Source organism: Curcuma longa, chromosome 11 (genome assembly GCF_044706935.1).
Source record: "Curcuma longa cultivar G26 ecotype Majalengka, Jawa Barat chromosome 11, ITB_CL_G26_1.1, whole genome shotgun sequence".
Lineage (NCBI taxonomy): Eukaryota > Viridiplantae > Streptophyta > Magnoliopsida > Zingiberales > Zingiberaceae > Curcuma > Curcuma longa.
This window is the reverse complement of record NC_133871.1, coordinates 3113439-3132380: the sequence shown is the minus strand read 5'-3', so window position 1 is coordinate 3132380 and position 18942 is coordinate 3113439. Positions and strand designations below refer to the sequence as shown.

At 32.4% G+C, this 18942-nt stretch overlaps 1 protein-coding gene across 4 annotated transcripts; it reads left to right on the top strand.

Moving 5' to 3' along the window:
* Positions 1-1247: 1247 nt before the first annotated feature.
* On the top strand, positions 1248-16865 carry LOC141841013 (uncharacterized). 4 transcript variants are annotated; one of them, XR_012602772.1, is made up of 14 exons: positions 1248-1588; positions 4326-5040; positions 5136-5698; positions 6234-6353; positions 6463-6528; positions 7587-7697; positions 11383-11459; positions 12369-12436; positions 13248-13361; positions 14406-14611; positions 14746-14814; positions 15235-15390; positions 16258-16574; positions 16651-16865. XR_012602772.1 is itself a non-coding variant. In XM_074729130.1 (14 exons), exons 1-13 carry the CDS (start codon positions 1511-1513, stop codon positions 16336-16338), a joined length of 2424 nt encoding a protein of 807 aa, XP_074585231.1. In that variant the 5' UTR covers positions 1248-1510; the 3' UTR covers positions 16339-16356; positions 16461-16865. The 4 variants fall into 4 exon arrangements, 2 of the variants coding, with proteins under 2 accessions (XP_074585231.1, XP_074585230.1); XR_012602771.1 differs by having other exon boundaries at positions 16640-16865; XM_074729130.1 differs by having other exon boundaries at positions 16258-16356; positions 16461-16865.
* The last annotated feature ends 2077 nt before the right edge of the window (positions 16866-18942 follow it).

The window sequence follows — 18942 nt, the reverse complement described above, 5'->3', positions numbered from 1 at the left end:
GATAGCTAGTAAGGTTATTTTTAAAATAATGTAATTTTTATTGAGAAAATCAAAAGCATGTTTTTGTTATTATTGTAAAAAAATATAAAAAATATTTTACCCCTAAATTAATTTTAACCAGAATTAATACACACTATAACAATTTTACCAAAACTACTACATAATATAATACAAATCTGATAATAAATCATGGAAGATTAATGCATTAGGAAGCATCCTACAATTTTATAGGAGGGATTAACAATTAATGATTTATCAAGCATCTGAATTAAAGTTTTATATAATAATTTTAATTAAAATTGGTATATATTATTAGTAGACTTATTAAAAATAACATATATTATAGTAATATTTATAATCATTTTGAAGCCGAAAATGGTATAACATAAAATGATTTTATGAAAAACTGTTATATATTTTTACTATATAGTACTTTTTATAATAATAAAAATATGCCTTTTATTTTGGCAAAATAAAAAAATGAGGCGCTTCATTTTCATTATCTTTAAAATGGGACATTTTATTTTTAAAATATATTTAAAAGGTACTTTATATTCTAAAAATATCCATATTCCAACCTTACTACAAAATTACTCCAACATATTCAAAATTATTAATTATAATTAAAATTATTTTTATATTGATGGGCAACTAGACCTTGATTGGTTCTGAGACTATTGATCTGGCAAACCGAGTTGGGGAAGTCGAATAGAAGCTCGAGTCACTTGGGTGAAGTAGTCGGCTTAAAGGATGAGCTCATGAGTTCCCTTATCGGTTACTTCTAAACTTTTCTTATTGAATAAAGGGGTCGAGCTTTCTTATAGTACGTCGTAATTGAAATTTGAATCGTAAATACTTGAATATTCTAATGAGCATCTTATCATTATATCATACTCGAAGACTCTTCTTTACCATTTACGTTTTGTTTGAATGGTAGTAGAGAAAGTTCATTAAATAAAGTATATTTTAATAAAAATAAAAAATAATTCAAAGAAATAATAAAAAAATTTAAATCGAAAAAATATCACCGTGCTTAATTCTTTAAGTCTGTATATTTATACTTTAAATTTGTTGATTAGGTGAACTAAATTTATTTTTTATGCATATTTTTTAATTTAATAAAATAATATATAATATATATATATATTGATTTTTTGAGAATTTTCAATTAACCGGACCGCTTAAAAAAGTAATAAAAAGAGGTAAAACAGAAAAGAAGAAGAAAAACGAGAACAAAATGCGAGAGACAGAGAGGGATCGGCGAACGCACAGTTAAATCCCTAACAAATTCCTCGTCGGGCTCTTCCTTTGGATCTCGGGAACCCCCCTCGGGCTCGCTTCTGCCGCGATCCATTTGATTTCCTCGCGGTCGGATCCTTTGAAGAAGTGATCTCTAACTCCGCTGTTGTTCTACCCGAGGTTGTGCTCGTGGGATCATTTGGGATCGCGGCGTGAGAAGTCCGGGTAGGAATTCTGAAGGGGAGTTGTTTTTTCTTTTCCTTCCCCCGGGATGGCGTCGGCGAAGGTCATGCCGAGTTCGGTCGCGTCGTCGCGCAAGCAAGGGCATCTCGAATTGGGCAAGAAGAAGGTTCGATCCCAACTTGGTTTCTGGATTTTTCTTGGTTTACTGCTCTGGATATCGCAAGAACAACGTCTGAGAACCTCAAAAATGTTTTATTTGGAGCAAATTTAGATATCGAGAGTTAGTCGGCGTCTTATTGTTTCTTTTTGGCTAATTCTGACTTCATATGCGACTCACGAATGTTCTATTGTTGTTGTTGTTGTTGTTGCCAAATGTACATTCTCATTAAAAATATTGTTTCTTACAATGTAGAAATGGAGATAATACAATGAATTCAGCATCGACTAAGGTTTGTGAATATCAGAATTGTAGTGTCAGGAAGAATGAATATGCGACATATCATGCTCCCTTCCTAGTTATTACCACATTTGGTTGTATTTGAACCATTCATCAACATTTTGCTTCCAATGGGCATATGGAGAGACAAACATCTGCGAGAATCTTTGAGTAATAACTCTGTTTGCATGCACATAATTGAGTCATTGGTTACATTTTTTCTTGATTGTGAAATGGACTGTGTGAGGGGAATATAGTCGTAACCTGTTTACTTTGTTTCTTTTTATGGATCTATGGGTTTTTATTTATTTTGGAGGACTGAACACCATATTTCTTGATAGACAGCGTTAGCCTCTTTGGATCATGTGGTATGGAAGTGTCAAGTGTGAAAAAACTTAGAAGATGAAGATATAATTGGCTTAAATGAGCTATGTACCAAAATTTTGAAAATTAAGGAGATGCTTAAGGAATGGAGGAAAATATTTGAGCAGCAACTCTCAAGAATAAAGGTGATTTAATATGTTATACCATATACAAATTTATAAAGTTCATGAGACATACATTGGAACTTTGTAGAAGGGCTATTGAATGAAGAATGAGAGAAAAAGAAATAATTGCTACCAATTTGATTTATGCCGGGAAGATTAACCATATGCTATTCATATAATTAACCAACTAAAGAAAAAAATATAGAAAATAAAAACTTGCATAGGCTTTTATTGACTTAAAAAAATAACAAAATTCCTAGACAATTATTGTGGTGAATTTTAGAGAACAAAATAGTATATATGGATGTGATAAAAGTCATATATGATAATGTATTCAGTTGAGGGCATCGGAAATGATTTTCTCATATCGTAACTTTACATCAAGGATCAGCTCATAGCTCGTCTTTTCAGGTAAATATTAGATTAATTCATCAACCCAACAAAAGCATCCCTTGGTGTATGTTATTTGTATATGCCATATGATATTTTCCTAATTGATATAAATAAATAAAACTTGAAATAGAATAGCGAGGAAAAATTCTTTGGAATTAAATGTATTAGGTAGATTTAAAGATGAAGAATCAACAGAATAGTTAAGATGAATGAAAATCAAAATGTTCTCTTTGGTTTTCAGATATCTTGGATTTATTATTTAACAAGAAGGAAATATCATTGAACATATCACTAACATTTAATAGGATAACTGGTGGGTGGCTGCAATTTGGAGAAGCTTCTAAAGGCTCGTGTGATACAACCCACAATAGTTATGAATTAGAATCTTAGGCAATTAGTAAACAACATATAAAACATGTTATAAAAAGATGTGTTGCTAATATGGATGTGTGGTCTTGAAATTTTTTTTCTTTGAAAAAAATTGTAAAGTGTGTTCTCTTCTGTTTTTTTTTTAATTTTCTTTTATTTTGTGCAAATCCATTTTTGATTGGTTTCTTAGATCTTTTCGACCTGTTGATCATTTCAGCTAAATGTTTTTGGATTTTGAGCTTGGCTAGCTTTTGATGAATACACTATTAATATTTAATAGGATAACTAATGGGCGGTTGCAATGCAAAGGAGCTTCTGAAGCGTTGTGTGATACAACCTGCCATAGTTTGTGGATTAGTCTTAGACAATTAGTAAACAACACAAAAACATGCTATAACAATGATGTGATGCTAATATGGATGTGTGGTCTTGAGCTTTTTCCTTTCTGAAAACATTTTATATAGTGCATGCTCTTTTTTTTTCTTTGTGTTTTTTTCCTTTTTCCTTGTGCAAACAACAATTTTTTATTCTGTTGTTTTGACTAGTTTTTCAGTTTTTTTGACTGGTTGATCATTCAACTATTCTGAAATGTATTTGGATCGTGGGTTGGACTGGCTTTCAATTTAAGTGGTTCAATCATCTAATTCTGTTTAGTTTCAAAAAACATTGATCTACCAAAGTAGCCAGATAGTATGCATTTTAATAGAAAGAGGACACTTCATTTTCCCTGATTATCAAAGAAAAAGAATTTAGACTGATGGACTGTAATAACTAAAATTTTGACTATGCTACTTTTCCTCTTCCTTTTTCTTCTTTTGCCTAGCCTATTGATTCCAGATGATGGTCATATCCAACCTCCTGCTCTGTAACTCAACTACTGGCCCCTGTCTCTCTCCAGCATTTCCTGTTGAAATATTTTCTGGGGTTAAGGTCTTCCAAATATCACCTATCTAGGCCCAAAACTAATTGGGTTTTCTTCCAGGATCAAGGTCTTGTTATTGGTTAATCTTCTATATCAAAGTGGAAAGACATCAGTAGATACATCTTTCTAACATCTTAATTTAGCTGACTTACTGCATCAAAATCGCTATATATATATGTCACAGCAAACATTAGTACCTTTGTGTTGTATAATGCCCCAAATTTATCAATTTCTTTTGCTTTGTAATTTTAGAGTATTTCACAGGATTAACTGTTTGTACTGGTTTATTGATCAGTTGGAGGAGTTCCGGAAGAAAAAAACTGCTAAACAGGTTGCATCTGCTGGTCAACTGCAGTCAGCTGAGTCAGACCAATACCTTGATACTTCTAAAAGCAATCAGCATAATGGAGACAAATCTGTCATGGATAGAAATGGTAGAGATGTTGCTGAAACTTCAGGCACTACAATGCCTAATGAAGATAAAATAGTTATTTCTTCCTTGAGCAGTGATGTTGATTCTTCAAAAAAAAAGTTTGTTTCTTCATCTTCTTCGAACTTCAGCAATCATGAATTACAGAATAACTCTGTTAAGGATAGGGCATCCAAATCGCAGGAGAACTCAACCTTTTCTGAATTATCTAACGGTTCTTATGACCATTGGAGAGAGAAAAATGAGCTTAGCAGTAGCAAGGAATCAAAGACTGGATTAGTTGATGGCTTCAGAAGAGATCAAATTATTGCTTTTAATCCTGATATTAAAGAGCCATATGTTGTTGCATACATTAACAATTCTGGTTCTCATTTTGACAATGTTCAGCCAAGTGATATAGAGAGCAGAAGTTCTTCCACAGCATACAACCATGATATGGATGCATCAGTTGCATATAATATGAGCAATCTTCCTAAGAAAATGGAAACTGTTTCTGCAAGGAATACCTTTGGTCTTCTGAGCACATCAACCAGTGTTTCTGGGGTGTATGATGGTAACCGAGTCTCAGGTTTTGATAATGGTAGTTATAAACGCCGCTCTATTATCTTGATCCTTTTACTTTGTCAAATACTTCAATACAGGACTTCTTTTCTCACAAAGTAGTTTTTCATGCAGTCCAAAAACCATTTCAAACTAGCAGCCTGAATAATAAATTTGGTGCTCTTAGCATGAATGGAGGAAGAATCGCTGATGCCATTAGTCGTCGTCTTGATGCTGTGACGACAACTTTGCAGGTTCCAGAGTCTTCATCAGCAAGCTTTAGTCCTGGTTTTGGAAGTTTTTCTAGTGAACAATTTCCTTTGACTACTTATGGAACCAATCATGGTCGATCCCATTCTCCATTTCTTGATTCATTTAGTGTGCCCAATATGCCTCCCATATCCAATTTGCTAAATGGCAAGCATGATAGAGACGCTACACACGGATTATTTGATGAGTTCAAGAACACTGAGAGTCACTCATCTTCAATTCCAGTGCATCCATCTAGAGAGATTTTTCTGGAAAAATCCATAGACTCTACAACTTTAGATTCTATGAGGGAGAAGCTATCAACTTCTAATAGTTTGGCTTCTTTGAATAATGAACAACAGCTTAACTACAAAGCAAACGATCAAGATATGCAGGACATTGAGTTCACATCTTTAAAGAAAGATGGAGATTTTGCTGCTTTGGAGCAGGTTATATATATTTTTATGTTGTATATAGAATTTTAGCTAGATATGCCTTGGCAAATATTTCTTTTTGTTGGTCTTGCTGAGCTCTGTTAGAAACAGTATGTCTCCTTTCCGAAAGAAAATGTAGTCCTGTACTCAGTCAACTGAAAGTTCATTTATTCCTTTATTGCAAGTAAGTTCAGGTGTGTGACTATGAGTTGGCTATAAATCTAGAAGCTAGAACATAGTTTCCTGAATTAGCATGGACTTAAAATTTTTTTGTATAACCAAAGGTTTCTTGCATAGCAAACTATAGTTCATCAAGGGCAATAGTAAACAACAATTTCTGATTCACTTCTTCCTTATTTGTTGCAATATGATGTTCACAATTAGCTCGCTTGAGTTCCTTGTGACTTGTCAATTTGTGTCCTATGTGATTTTGATATTTCAAAATCTGATTAGTGAATATTAATGTCTTGATTTTTTTTTCTTCTTCTTGTTACTATGCTGCAATGAGTTTGTGTTTTTTCTCAGCCATATTATTTTCCTTATCCGGCAGCATATTGACGATTTAACCCAAGAGAAGTTTTCATTACAACGAGCACTAGAAACATCTCAAGCTCTATCAGAATCCTTGGCTGCTGAGAATACATCATTAACTGATAGCTTTAACCAACAGGTGTTTTTTGTGACTGGATCAGTGCATCTATTCTATGTCAAAGCGAATCTTCTAACTTATTCTTTCCAATACACCATTGTTTCTCCGATTTTGATCTATATTTTTGCAGGGCAAAGTAGTCATTCAGTTAAAATCTGACATCAAAAGATTGCAGGAGGAAATAAAGGCTCAAACGGTTAGTCTTTCTTCTGGAGGTCTAAGTGTGTGCTATTTTCCTCTTTCAACATTGTTTGAGGAGCTGACCCAGATAGTTAGAACTTGTGGATGGATGTTCTGATATATATACCCTATTTTTAGCAGGAGAACTTTAGCTCATTTTATCAGTTCGAGCAAATAAGTTAGACTTAGTTGTGAGGCGTAAAGATGTATTATTAATTGGAAAAGGGAATATCATAGACATGTTCATGATACATAATGACCATAATAATAATATCGCATGTGAGACTAAGTTTATATATCCTAGCAAAGGTATATATCTACCCCAAACCGTAGAATAGTTGTTGATCAATGTCTTAAAACTGAAACACACAATATTTTATTGACTAAGTTGCTTGACAATGACAACGAAGATAAGTGTAAAAGTTGATAGTCGTTCCTCAAACACTAGTGGTGTGATGCTGAAGTTATAAATTCTGTGCTTGCAAAAGGGTAACTTTTCTTAGATTTTATCTTCTTCATTTCCCTTAAGTTGAAGGTACCACTGATATTGAGGTTTGTGAAAATAAAAAGGCAAATTATGAAAGCATGCATAGAGAAAGAGGATAGAGTTACATTATCTTTTCTTGTGACATAAGCAAGAACATATCAGGAGAGAGATTAAGTCCTATATTACTCTGTAGTTAAGGATAAAATGACAAAGAACATAGGATTATGCTGGGTAGAGAGATGTTAGCTTATCTTTTATACTGTAACCCACATAAAAATTGATAAAAACATTGGAGACAATGAGATTAGAGTTTCAACAGGTATTATTAAAGGAAGTATTGGAGGTAGATAAGAGACTAAATTTTCATTCACTTATTCATGGTAGACGCTTTCAGTCATGGAAACCCATATTGTTGGGTAATAGGTTTCTTTATTATTTTTCACAGACTACTATTAAGTTCAGAACAATTTCTCATATTACTGCTGCTTATTTCTGGTGTGGTTTTTATGTTGTGTGATGATTTCATAGTAAAACTAAGGTGGAATTGACAATCTCTGATTTGTTTTCGTCTGTATCAATACCTGTAGCTTGCACTGGAGGCTGTTAAGTCAGAGTGCACTAATGCTCAGCTAGAATGCAATGCTGCTGATGAGCGAGCCAAATTACTTGCATCTGAAGTAATAAACATAGAAGAGAAGGTAATTTATTTTACTTTTATTAGTTATCATCAAAAAGGATTTCTTACACTTGACACAAAAAATGCAATGTACAGTGAACATCATTTAGACTTCAGAATAAACTAAAAAAGGCACTTGACAGTTTATAAGTTTATATAATGCTTACACAGTTTTACTTATTTTAGCTTTTCTCTTACCAAGTTGATTATGGTATTTGATTATATGATTAGTTATGGTTCTTCTCGATCAAGGCTGATATAGTTGTTAGGTGAACATTAAAATAAATCTTTTTTCATTATCTTTCAGAATGTATAAAATATAATCTATGGTGCTGGATAAAACCATCACACCATTTTCTTTTTTACATTTGTAGAACTTTTTATATTGAATGTAGCAACACTGAAGGTTGCCCAAGAACTTTAAGCAGTTCTTTGAAATGGGTTCATTTGTGCATCTCTTGTTTGCTTTTGTCTTTTTGTCATATAAAAATTTCTGATTGGATACTCTGATGTGCATGTGCCATCATGACAAATATATTTGAGCATTTTGAACCGTGTGTTTAATATTGACTATGTTAACGAACTTATCTGATATATAATACAAGGTTATCAAAGAATTTATCCAACTGCATTTGTAAAAAAGTTGGAACAGTAAATAAATTAAAACCTCTCTATGATCTCATATTCTTGTAGTTCTGAGTCGATAAGTCTGAAAACCACATGATTATATGATGTTTAGCTAAGGGTGATCATGAAACAGAATATTGTTTATGGCATGGTTTAAAGAATCAGTATTGGAACTGGTTTTGGTTGAAGGCCATCACCCAAATGGTTCCATACTGGTATCCTGACTTGTGCTGACACATGATACAGGACTACACCGATCAATTGTGCTGATAAGGTATTGTGACAGAGGGGAGAAAGAGGAAGAGCGAGAGAGGGAGAAGGATGAGGAGGAAGAAGATTTAATTGTATTGCTCACCCATCTACCACTATGGTTCATGATTTCTCAGAGAAGATAACTCGTTGATCATTTCAGTTCATAGAGCTCAGAAGTTAGAAGCAATGTTTTAAAATCCAGGCAGATCAGTTGGTTCAACCTGTTGAAAACTGGAGGCTAAATCAATTTGGTTGAATTAGTTGATGACATTCAATTTGAATTAATTTTTTTTAATGTTTCAACCTGAAAAAACCCACCAAAGCTAGTCTCAAGCCCTGTTGAAAAAAGACGAGTGTTGCATGTTAGATTGCTAGCCAGTGTGGATTTTCAGGCAATGTTCAATTAATGGATCAAACTATTATACTAATGTTAGGCTGCTCCTCGTAAGGAACGCGTTGCAGAGTCTGACGATAACGTCTTGGCAAGGATAGCTACATCTCAATGAGAACTCGGGTGTAGTATTAATATACAAGAGTTCTCACACCATAGGTTTGCTAAGAACAAATATTATAGGAAATCTAATTGTCTAAGATTTGAAACATGAAATTTAGGAACACACTCACGAGTAAAGCAATGGAGGTAGTAGATACGATGATTAGGAGAAGAATTAATATTTTATGTGTACAAGAGACAAAATGAGTAGGAGAGAAGGCAAAGATGATAGAGAATTTAGATTTTTAGTTATGATATACAGGAATGAGTAAAACAAGAAATGAAGTAGGTATTTTTGTCGATAGTTCACTAAAGGATGAAGTAGTAGGAGTAGTTAGAAAGAGGATAGAATTATAACTCTCAAGATAGTGGTGGCGAAAGAAACTATTAATGTAATTATCATATATACATCTCAAGTAGGGTTAGATGAACATACCAAATCTAAATTTTGGGACGATCTAGATGAAGCATTATAAAATATTCCGTCATCCGAAATGATTTTAATAGGAAGAGATTTAAATGAATATGTAGGAGTGAAAAATGAGGAATATGATAGAGTGCATGAGGGTTATGAATTTAAAATAAGAAATGAAGAAGGGAAAATTATATTGGATTTTACGATAACATATGACCTTATACTAGCTAATATGTTTTTTAAGAAAAGAGAAAAACACTTGGTCACGTTCAAAAGCGGAAATAATAAATCGCAAATTGATTTTCTTATGGTTAGGAAGAATGATAGAAAGATTTATAAAGATTGCAAGGTCATCTTTGGAAAAAACTTAACTACTCAATATAGATTAGCAGTGTCGGATATACGCCTTAAACATAGTATGAATAGAAGGAAAATATTCACGACCCCTAAAATTAAATGGTGAAAGTTAAAAGATGGGAAGCAAAACATATTTAAAGAGAGAGTAGAAGTACAAGAATCAGGAGAAATATACGGCGACTCGAATACGACATGTGATAAGATAATATCAAAGTTAAAAATAGTAGCCAAGAATGTATTTGGTAAGTCAAAAGAATGTGCACTACCAAGTAAAGAATCTTAGTGGTGAAATGAGAAAGCATAAAAGAAAATGAAGAAAAAATGAACAACCTATAAGATATTATATTCTTGTAAGAATGAGAAATTTTTTTAAAAATATACAGTAGTCAAAAAAGAAGCCAAGAAAATAGTGAATGATGCTAAGAATGAAATTTTTGAACATTTATATCGAAAATTAGATACAAAAGAAGAGGAAAGATATATTTATAGAATAACTAAAGTGAGAGAGAGTGCAAGATAAAAGATCTTATTCAAATAAGATGTATTAAAGATGAATATAATAGAGTATTAGTTAATGGTGAGGAAAACTGTTTCGACTTGAAAGACTAAGGAACAGCAGGACCTCTGGTTCTCTATCTTGTCCAATTACAAAACACTGGTTAGAGGTTCCTCCATGCTCTCCTGCATGTACAACTGTTACCAACGTGAAATAGGCATTTTGACATCACGTTGCTGACTTGTTTCACATCCACCATTTGCTTTGACAAGTCTAAGCCTATAAGTTATTCCTTTCGCTACTCTTCTTCATGCTTAATTTCTGTGTTCTTTATAGTTGATGTACATTCTAACCTGATCCTACTTAAGCCTACATCTTGTCACATATCTGCTTATATCGAGGAGTTTTGCAAGGACATCTGACAAACTGTCTATGGGTAGTTCCAATCAGATAGTTCCAATGTAATGTGAATAACATCAACATTCTAAAATAAATCGGTTTAGGGTCTAAAATGTAATTTTATTTTATTCCTACTTTTACTATTTTACACTAGATCTATTCTTTCTACTAAGACCATACAAGAACAACAATAACCAAGCCTTATCCTACTAGGTGGGATCAGTCGGGGAACAATTTAGTATTAACACAATACTTTGATGGATTCATTCATAGAATATTCATCTGGATTTGATGCTGGCTAGCAACCTAACACAACCCTCAATCTTTTTTATCCGGACTTGGAACCGACATTGACAATTTTTTTTCCTACTAAGACCATGTTGTAAAAGCTTGTAGAAGATATTCTCTCTGATAAAGTTTTCTATTGTTTTGTTCTCTCTTGCATGAGATCACTAACTGAAACCTGGAATCCTCCATCAGATAGCTAACTGAGGCTTCCAAATCTATTGCGTGCCAAGTGATTGCCATCAACTTGAAAATCACTGGAAAAATAATTCTTTTTTTTGTTCTTCTACTATGGTAGTGCCGATCCTTCACTAAGGAAGTATTAGTCGCCAGTATTATTGTTATTCATTCCTGTACTTAATTTTCTGTTAAACTTCAAACAGGCACTAAGGTTGAAGTCAAATGAGCTAAAGCTGGAAAAAGAATTGGAGAACTTGAAATCTGATTTAGCAGCATATCAGTAAGATTGATATTTGTTTCATTTTTGCTGATTACTGGTCTCTGATTTATTTTTAATTCTCTTGATATTTATTCAAAAAGAACGAGGTGGATATTGCATCCATTATTTGTGGAGATTTGTGTTGGAACATCTAAAAAATAAGAGTTCAGACGCACCTATTATATCATGTCCGACTGAGTGACATGATATATATTCAATTAAATTATATAAAATATCATGCACCTATTTTATTTCTATTCTATAAAATAAGTTATATATTCAATTAAATTGTAATAAGTTTTCTCATTTCTGACAAATTTCAGTTAGAATTTCAAGTTGTTTTATATTTCAGATGGGTCATTTCATGTATATTCTTTGCCTTGAGGTTGGAATATGTGATGTTCTTAAAGCTCAATTTTCTTTCCTCGACATTCTTCTTAGGTGTTCTCTTAGTTTTCCTTTCTGTAGAGTGCATGTAGCATGTCTTTTATCAGAAAAATGGCTTTATGGCATCAATGCCTTTTCATATATTATATAAGAAAATTAACAAGGTATGCCTTTATGTTTGAACCGTCATGTTGGCATACTTGTTTTGGCTGTGATTTGATGCTCCAATCATAATTTGCCTTTTCTGTTTTGATCTGGTGTTACTCACTGATAATCTTACAGTTTCATTTCAAGTTAAAATCCATATAGCCAATTCCATATAATTAGGATTCCCCTCTTGTTGTTGTAGAGACTAATAGGCTACTTTTGGCAACAAATGTGGGACCACAGATTCCTGAACATTCCTTATTAAACTGTGGATTTCTCTTGAATGCAGATTCAAGAATGTGTTTCCTTTAACTAGTGGATGTATTTGAATATATAAATATAGCCTTCAAACATTCATTGATGAAGTGTGTCATCACTTCATTTTCCATTATTCAGGCGTAAAGTTTCCATTCTTGAGAAAGAGCATCAAGATTTTCAGTCTACTGTTGATGCCTTACAAGAAGGTTCGTTTGTTATCTACTTTTGTTTGTTTCTCAATTGCTCAATGCAATTTTATAAGTTCACTGTGCTTTCTTGTATGGGGAAATGATTTACAGTAATTGATTTTGAGAAATTGCCTTTTTAATTTCCTAAATGAGAGGTTTAGCCACAATTGACAGAGCAAGATCTCCTGAGTAGCAGGCTGAGTTTCAATGATGTTTGTGTTTTGGGGTGGGGTTGGGGATCTTAACTTTTAGGCTATTTTGGTTATTTTATGATAAAATGCCAAATTATCACTCCAAACTGTGCCCTCACTGTGTCTCATTCCAAACTGTGCCCTTAGGGCTTGTGCCGTATCCAGTCCATGGGCCTGATTTGCAGCTCCCAGCACCCCATTTATGGCTTGGGCCAGGCAAGACGGGATTCAATTTAAATCCAAATTATGACAGGTTGTGATGAGCTTAGGGTAACACAACCCAGTTGACTTGTCTAATTGAACTTGATCTTATTGAAGGTTTTTCTCCTTCTGCTTCAAAGTTACAAATCTTAATGGCCTATACATGATATGAAAGCATGAGCCTTGTGTTTAGGATTTTTGAAGGTAAAAAACCTTGGGCTTTGAGTTGAAAGTTGATAGAATGTTTGACTACATTACTAATTCTAGATATTATCTTGTTTATATGTTTTTATTCTCTTTTCGCTTGTAGTTATCACTCTAATAGTTTTGTCTCGGTGAATTCTGTTCACATTGCATGTTGTCATGACAATTTTTTCACAAGCTCATCCCTATGTTACTAAAGTAATTTGATTCCATTTCTACATGTGAGTGAACAGAGAAGAAAGTGTTACAGTTGAAGCTGAAAAAAGCATCTGATGATGGAAAAGCCAAGGATTTAGCAGGAAGTTCCTTGTCTAGACAAGATGCAGTTACCTCCACTGAGGATCTAGGTATTAACACTAATTTTCTATACCACCATAATTTATAAGTTTCTAGGTTGTTTCTACAACCTTAGTTTTGTTGCGGAAATAAATACTTTTGGTTTAAAAATCCGCTCAAATATATATCACATTTGTGGTTCTTTTTCTATTATTCATTTGTTAATGACTTATTCCTACATTTAGAATGGTCTGAGTATTTAAGAAATAACACAAGGCTAGAAATACAAAGTGGTCAGATCAAGTGCTGAAAGAGGCTAATATCAAGAGGCTGTTCGACATATAAATATTTGTTTTTTTATGATGCTGATCTGTTCTGCCTGGTATGCTGCTAATGTTTCAACATGAGCCTTATGGGTAATGATATTGGTATGGAGGTTTTCCATTTAGTGTCTTGGTTTAAATTAGGAAAATAAGTGTTAGGCTGGTGTCTAAAGGGTGGGAATTCAGTGGCAAAGACTTAGAAAAGGAGGGCTGGAGCAATAACATCCATAGAAAGTGCAACTCGGGCTGACTTCCATTAGCAACACAATGAAATGGTAGCACAGCTATATGGCTCATTGTCGAAGCTATCATTAAGCTTAATACATCATTCAATGGTGTTCAACTGAAAGCTTTTTTGATCTGTACCTATAATCTAATGAGTTAGGAAATATGCTTGGTTGAGATTGGTTATTGTGCTTCAACTGTAGTTAGCATAGAGAAGAACTAAATTGACTAATATGGAAGTTTTGTGTGTTGCAAATTCTAGCTTTCTCCAAGTTGATCTATTTTCTCAAGGTGAACTTTTTTCCCCCTCATATATTCTTAATTAACACTTTATTTTTGTTAGGAGTTAATAAATCGTTTTCCAGTGTGCATTTTAGAATATGCAGATGCTAGAAGCTGATTATTTTTTCCTAGTGGACAAATTAACACTGAAAATTGCCCTTTGGTCTTAGGCAGTCTCAAAACCAATGTTAACTTTATTTGGAATTTTGATGGTCAATCATGTGGCTTCTAGTTATTTGATAATGTTTCTTTGAGATGTTATTTGTTTCTAATTTTGTCTTCCAGATGTCGAGACTAGTATCCAAGGAACATCACTGCAGACTGACATATATATGACTCAGGATGCCACACCATCTGAACCTCTATTTGGTGAAACTTCTTTATCATCTTCTCTTCATGATGATACAGCAATTGACCTTCCAGATGCAGCTGCTGATCTTCCACAAGATCAGCTTCGAATGGTTGAGAACATCAGGGCATTAATATCTGAGGTCGGACTTCATTTTCGTTACTCGAGTTTACATTTTTGCTAATAGAAATAACTGCACATGGTTAAGACCCTTATTCATGTAGTTTTTAAAAATCTTCTTGTTTCTTATTACTAAGACACATTGGACAATTGCAGTTAGCTGTGGAGAAAGAAGAGCTGGTACAAGCTCTGAGAATTGAATCATCTAACTGTTCCAAGATGAAGGTAATGAACCTCTATGGATAGAAGTTTTGATGGTTTATAAGTGAGGCACCTTCACCAGATGATATTGGTTTATCCCTCATTTGTTTTTGGCTAGCCGATTATGTTTTCAGTAGAGTTTGGCTGCATGATTTGTCTAAGTTTCACAATTTAGAGATTGTAGCATCTTCTTTCTTTGGAACTAGATTTCTTCTCTGCCTTCTAGGTGGTTACTTGGCAAACATAAAATTTGTTTGTAACCAAAGCTCCACTTGGAGAAATTATTCATTGGTCATTATGAAACCATTTGCTTTGTGATATCTGTCAACTTCCAATTTAGTTTACATATTAGCCTGGTTTATTTGTATTCAACCGTTGTTCTAGCACCTTTATTACCATCAACTAATATGATTTTCTATTTAACTTGTTTGCATACCATTGAAGGAATTGAACAAAGAATTGTCCCAGAAACTCGAGGCCCAAACCCAGAGGTTAGAACTCTTGACTGCTCAAAGAATGGCCAACGAGAGTCACTTGGTCAAGCCAATGGATAGCCATGGTACACATGATACAATCGAATATGCTGATGAGGGCGATGAGGTATGCCGTTATCTGATGATATTGTTTTATTTTCACATTTATTTTCTTGATAATTTTACAATCATTCTATTTCACATTTGCCTTGTTAAAGTACTTGGCATTTCTTCATTAGTTATTTTCATGGTCACCAAGATCATCTCTCTGCTTGAAATATAGCCACTTATTTTGATTCACTATTGGTGGTTGGTGTTGAACTCTTTTAACAGTCTGATTGGACTCACGTAGTAAACGCACCAAATTTTTGCTGGTGGATTGAGGAGATTGGACATTGAATGCTTCTTGAAACTGTGTTATGCATTGATGAACTACACCTAATTTTCCAGTTTCTGTCCAAGTCAAGTGGCTTGAGCTCAAAATTGGAAATCCATGCGTGCACTTTGGAACTAGACAGCTCCTCGTAGTTGTATTTCCTAATTATTAGAAGTAATTTTACCTTGAAAAGCATTAATTGTAGTTTAAATGTGTAGCAGTTGGTTTTAGATGTTCTTATCCTACAAGTGTCACCTATAAACTTTGGAGGCAAAGTAATTTTGCTTGCTCCAATCTATCCCCAAGTCCAATGGCTCGTGCTGAAAATTGGAAATTACTGTACACATTTTGGACCTAGACAAATCCTTGCCATAGTAATTTCAACTGATTATTGGAAGAAACTTTAAATTCAGATTGTAGCAATTAGTGTCGTTTAATTGTGCTATGGAGTTAACTAATCCTAGCATTTACTTTAAGATTTATAGATCCACTCTTAGGACCCAGTAAACTTTGCTTGCTCCAGTACTTTGATCTCAGTCGGTTCTCACAGGTAGTTGATAATCGATATCATATAGAATCATGATTTATTCTATCAGTTTTTTGCTTTCTTTCTTCTAGGTGGTCGAGAGGGTGTTGGGTTGGATAATGAAACTCTTCCCTGGAGGTGCAGCAAAGCGTCGAACCAGCAAGCTTCTGTGATTGGCAACACGCATAACTGTGACTTTTTTTTTCAATCATTTTGAAGTTATATATACATGGAGATCTGCAACCTGTACATCTGCCGTTAGTAATCGTCATTCTTTTTACATTGAAAATTTCAGCTACACTTCCATAAATTCTGTGGAAGTGCCCGAATGGATTGAGCATAAACCAAGTTGCCCCCACATTCTTTTATATTCATTCCCCTTTAGTCCTCTATCAGGTGATGATGCTAGGTAAGAAGCAACAGCCATGTTACCTCCATTCCATGCTATTCCAGTTGCTGATTCGTTCAAGGCAGGTGTTTTTTAGGCCAGAACTGAGGCAGTATTGAAATTCTGATTGAAATTAAGGATCAGTGGAGGTCAACTTGTAGATCAAAACCCGAGCTCATTATGACCGGTAAACTCCCGATCCTAACACGATATAAATTGAGTAAGGTTTCACTTATGTTCATGTTCTTCAATGTACTTTGTAAATGCTCGTTGGGCATGATATATAAAGACAAATTGTTTGGTGTGATTCAATTTTGATTCAGTGACTAGATTAGAATTTTAATCCATTTACCTCAAAAACTTTTGGTCTTTTCATATTTTATTTCAAGATTCTTGCTGAATTGTTCTTCAGTTTCTTCAATGTATCACGAGTTGGAGCTAAACAATTTTATTTTATTCGATCACACCCTTGTTTTTAATATTTACCTTGCTCGTTACTGCATTCGGAATGATGGTTGTATCATTTTGAGATGAATCATTATATATTTAGCTTGTTTTTAATATTTACCTTGTTTATTTGCGTTTGAAATGTCCATTAAGAAGCCTCCCTCGTGATAGAATATCTTAAACAATTTACAATTGTTTAACAAGTTGATCGTATAATTAACTCGTTGGATGTACTTAATCAATGCTCACCATTTTTTTTTAAAAAAAGGAAAATCCAAAGTAGATTCTAAAATCAACTAGCTTGGCGATTGTGAGTTTAATATGGGAGATTTTAATATGGAATTAATTAAAATTGAATAAATTATTTTTTGAACAAATAAATCAAACTTTACTATTAAAATTGAACGAATCTATATGATATCTGTTAATTCAATCAATTATTGAATTAATTGAATTTTTTAATTAATAATCCATTGATGATGTAATATCAGTCTTATTAGGTAAACAGTCGATTTTCAACACTAATAGACTTCTGACGATTCGATTTAATTAAATTTTATAATCGAATATCAAAATAATTGATTTTTATTTTAAAATTAAAATTTCAAATTAATCAAATTGAGTTTTTTAAATAAATTGATTCCATCGATTATTTTGATTTGATCGATAAAAACTTTATGATTTATAATATAGAATAGAAGTGCATGTACATATATGTATAAAGGGTGAAAATAAAAAAGACATCTTAAATTTTCTTAATCGTTAAAAGGACGTTTGGGCATTTTATTTAAAAAAACTTTATTTCAGTATTACAACATGAAAAATTGATTATTTTATTTTAATCAAAATTAATATATATAAAATATTAATATATTAAAATACTCATCAAAATTATTTAAATTTTATTAAAATTATTTTAAATTAATCAAAATTATTTATAACAATTGTAAAAGCTATTAAATAAATGCTATACAATTATAGAAGTTACTAACTAGCTACTATACAGTTATAATTAAATTTTAAAGTCTAAAATCTTGAACTTGATCAAAATAATTTTAAAATAGTTGTATAAACTACTGAGTAGTTGCTAAAGTTATAAATAAATTTTAAATTCTAAAACTTTGAATTCTAAATCTTAAATACTATTATATAAAAAATATTATTTATTAACTTGATAAAAAATATCTAAACTTCATTAAAATTATTTTAAATTTATCAAAATTATTTTAAAATAATTATAAAAATGATTAAATAACTATTATATAATTATAGAAAATATTAAATATTTATTCTAATATTATATTAACGGTTACATATTATAACAGTTATCGAATAACAATTATATATTATAACAATTAATCATAATTATTATAATAATATTAATATTAAGAATAATTTTTTTTAAAAAAATGAAGTTCCCTTTTGTTTGTTTAGAGAGAGTCCTTTTACGATTAATAAAATTTAATGTCCTTTTAATTTTTGACGAAGTATAAATATGTCTCGTGTGGAAGGGATTCCTCTCTTTTTCATTTCTAGTTTCTACCTCAAAATCCATAATCCTTCATTCATATCAGGGATAAGGATGGGTCGAATTTAGATTGAATTTTATATATCTTTTGTTCTCATTTTTATTTATTATGTTTATCTTCATTTTCATCAAGTATTTAACTTTCATCTCTATCCTTAATCAAATATCTTTATTACTATCTACAATCAATAAACTTGTACCTACAACATTTAACGAAGAAGATAAGTCATTATTGTAGATTATAAAAGAAGAATATTTTCATATAAAAAATAATTTATAATTTATATTACTTAATTTAATTAAATATTTGGATTGGATATACTTAGGATTCTATTTGACACGAATCAGAAAATATTAATACTTGATTATTTAATCAAATTTAAAAATCCTCTCAAATTCTCCTTTATTTAGGTC

Excerpts from the sequence above, each read along its gene's own strand:
- LOC141841013 (XM_074729130.1), top strand. The coding sequence starts at position 1,511 with ATGGCGTCGGCGAAGGTCATGCCGAGTTCGGTCGCGTCGTCGCGCAAG. Across the intron at positions 1,589-4,325 it reads TCGAATTGGGCAAGAAGAAG|TTGGAGGAGTTCCGGAAGAA; the intron begins GTTCGATCCCAA and ends TTTATTGATCAG. Across the intron at positions 7,698-11,382 it reads TAATAAACATAGAAGAGAAG|GCACTAAGGTTGAAGTCAAA; the intron begins GTAATTTATTTT and ends AACTTCAAACAG.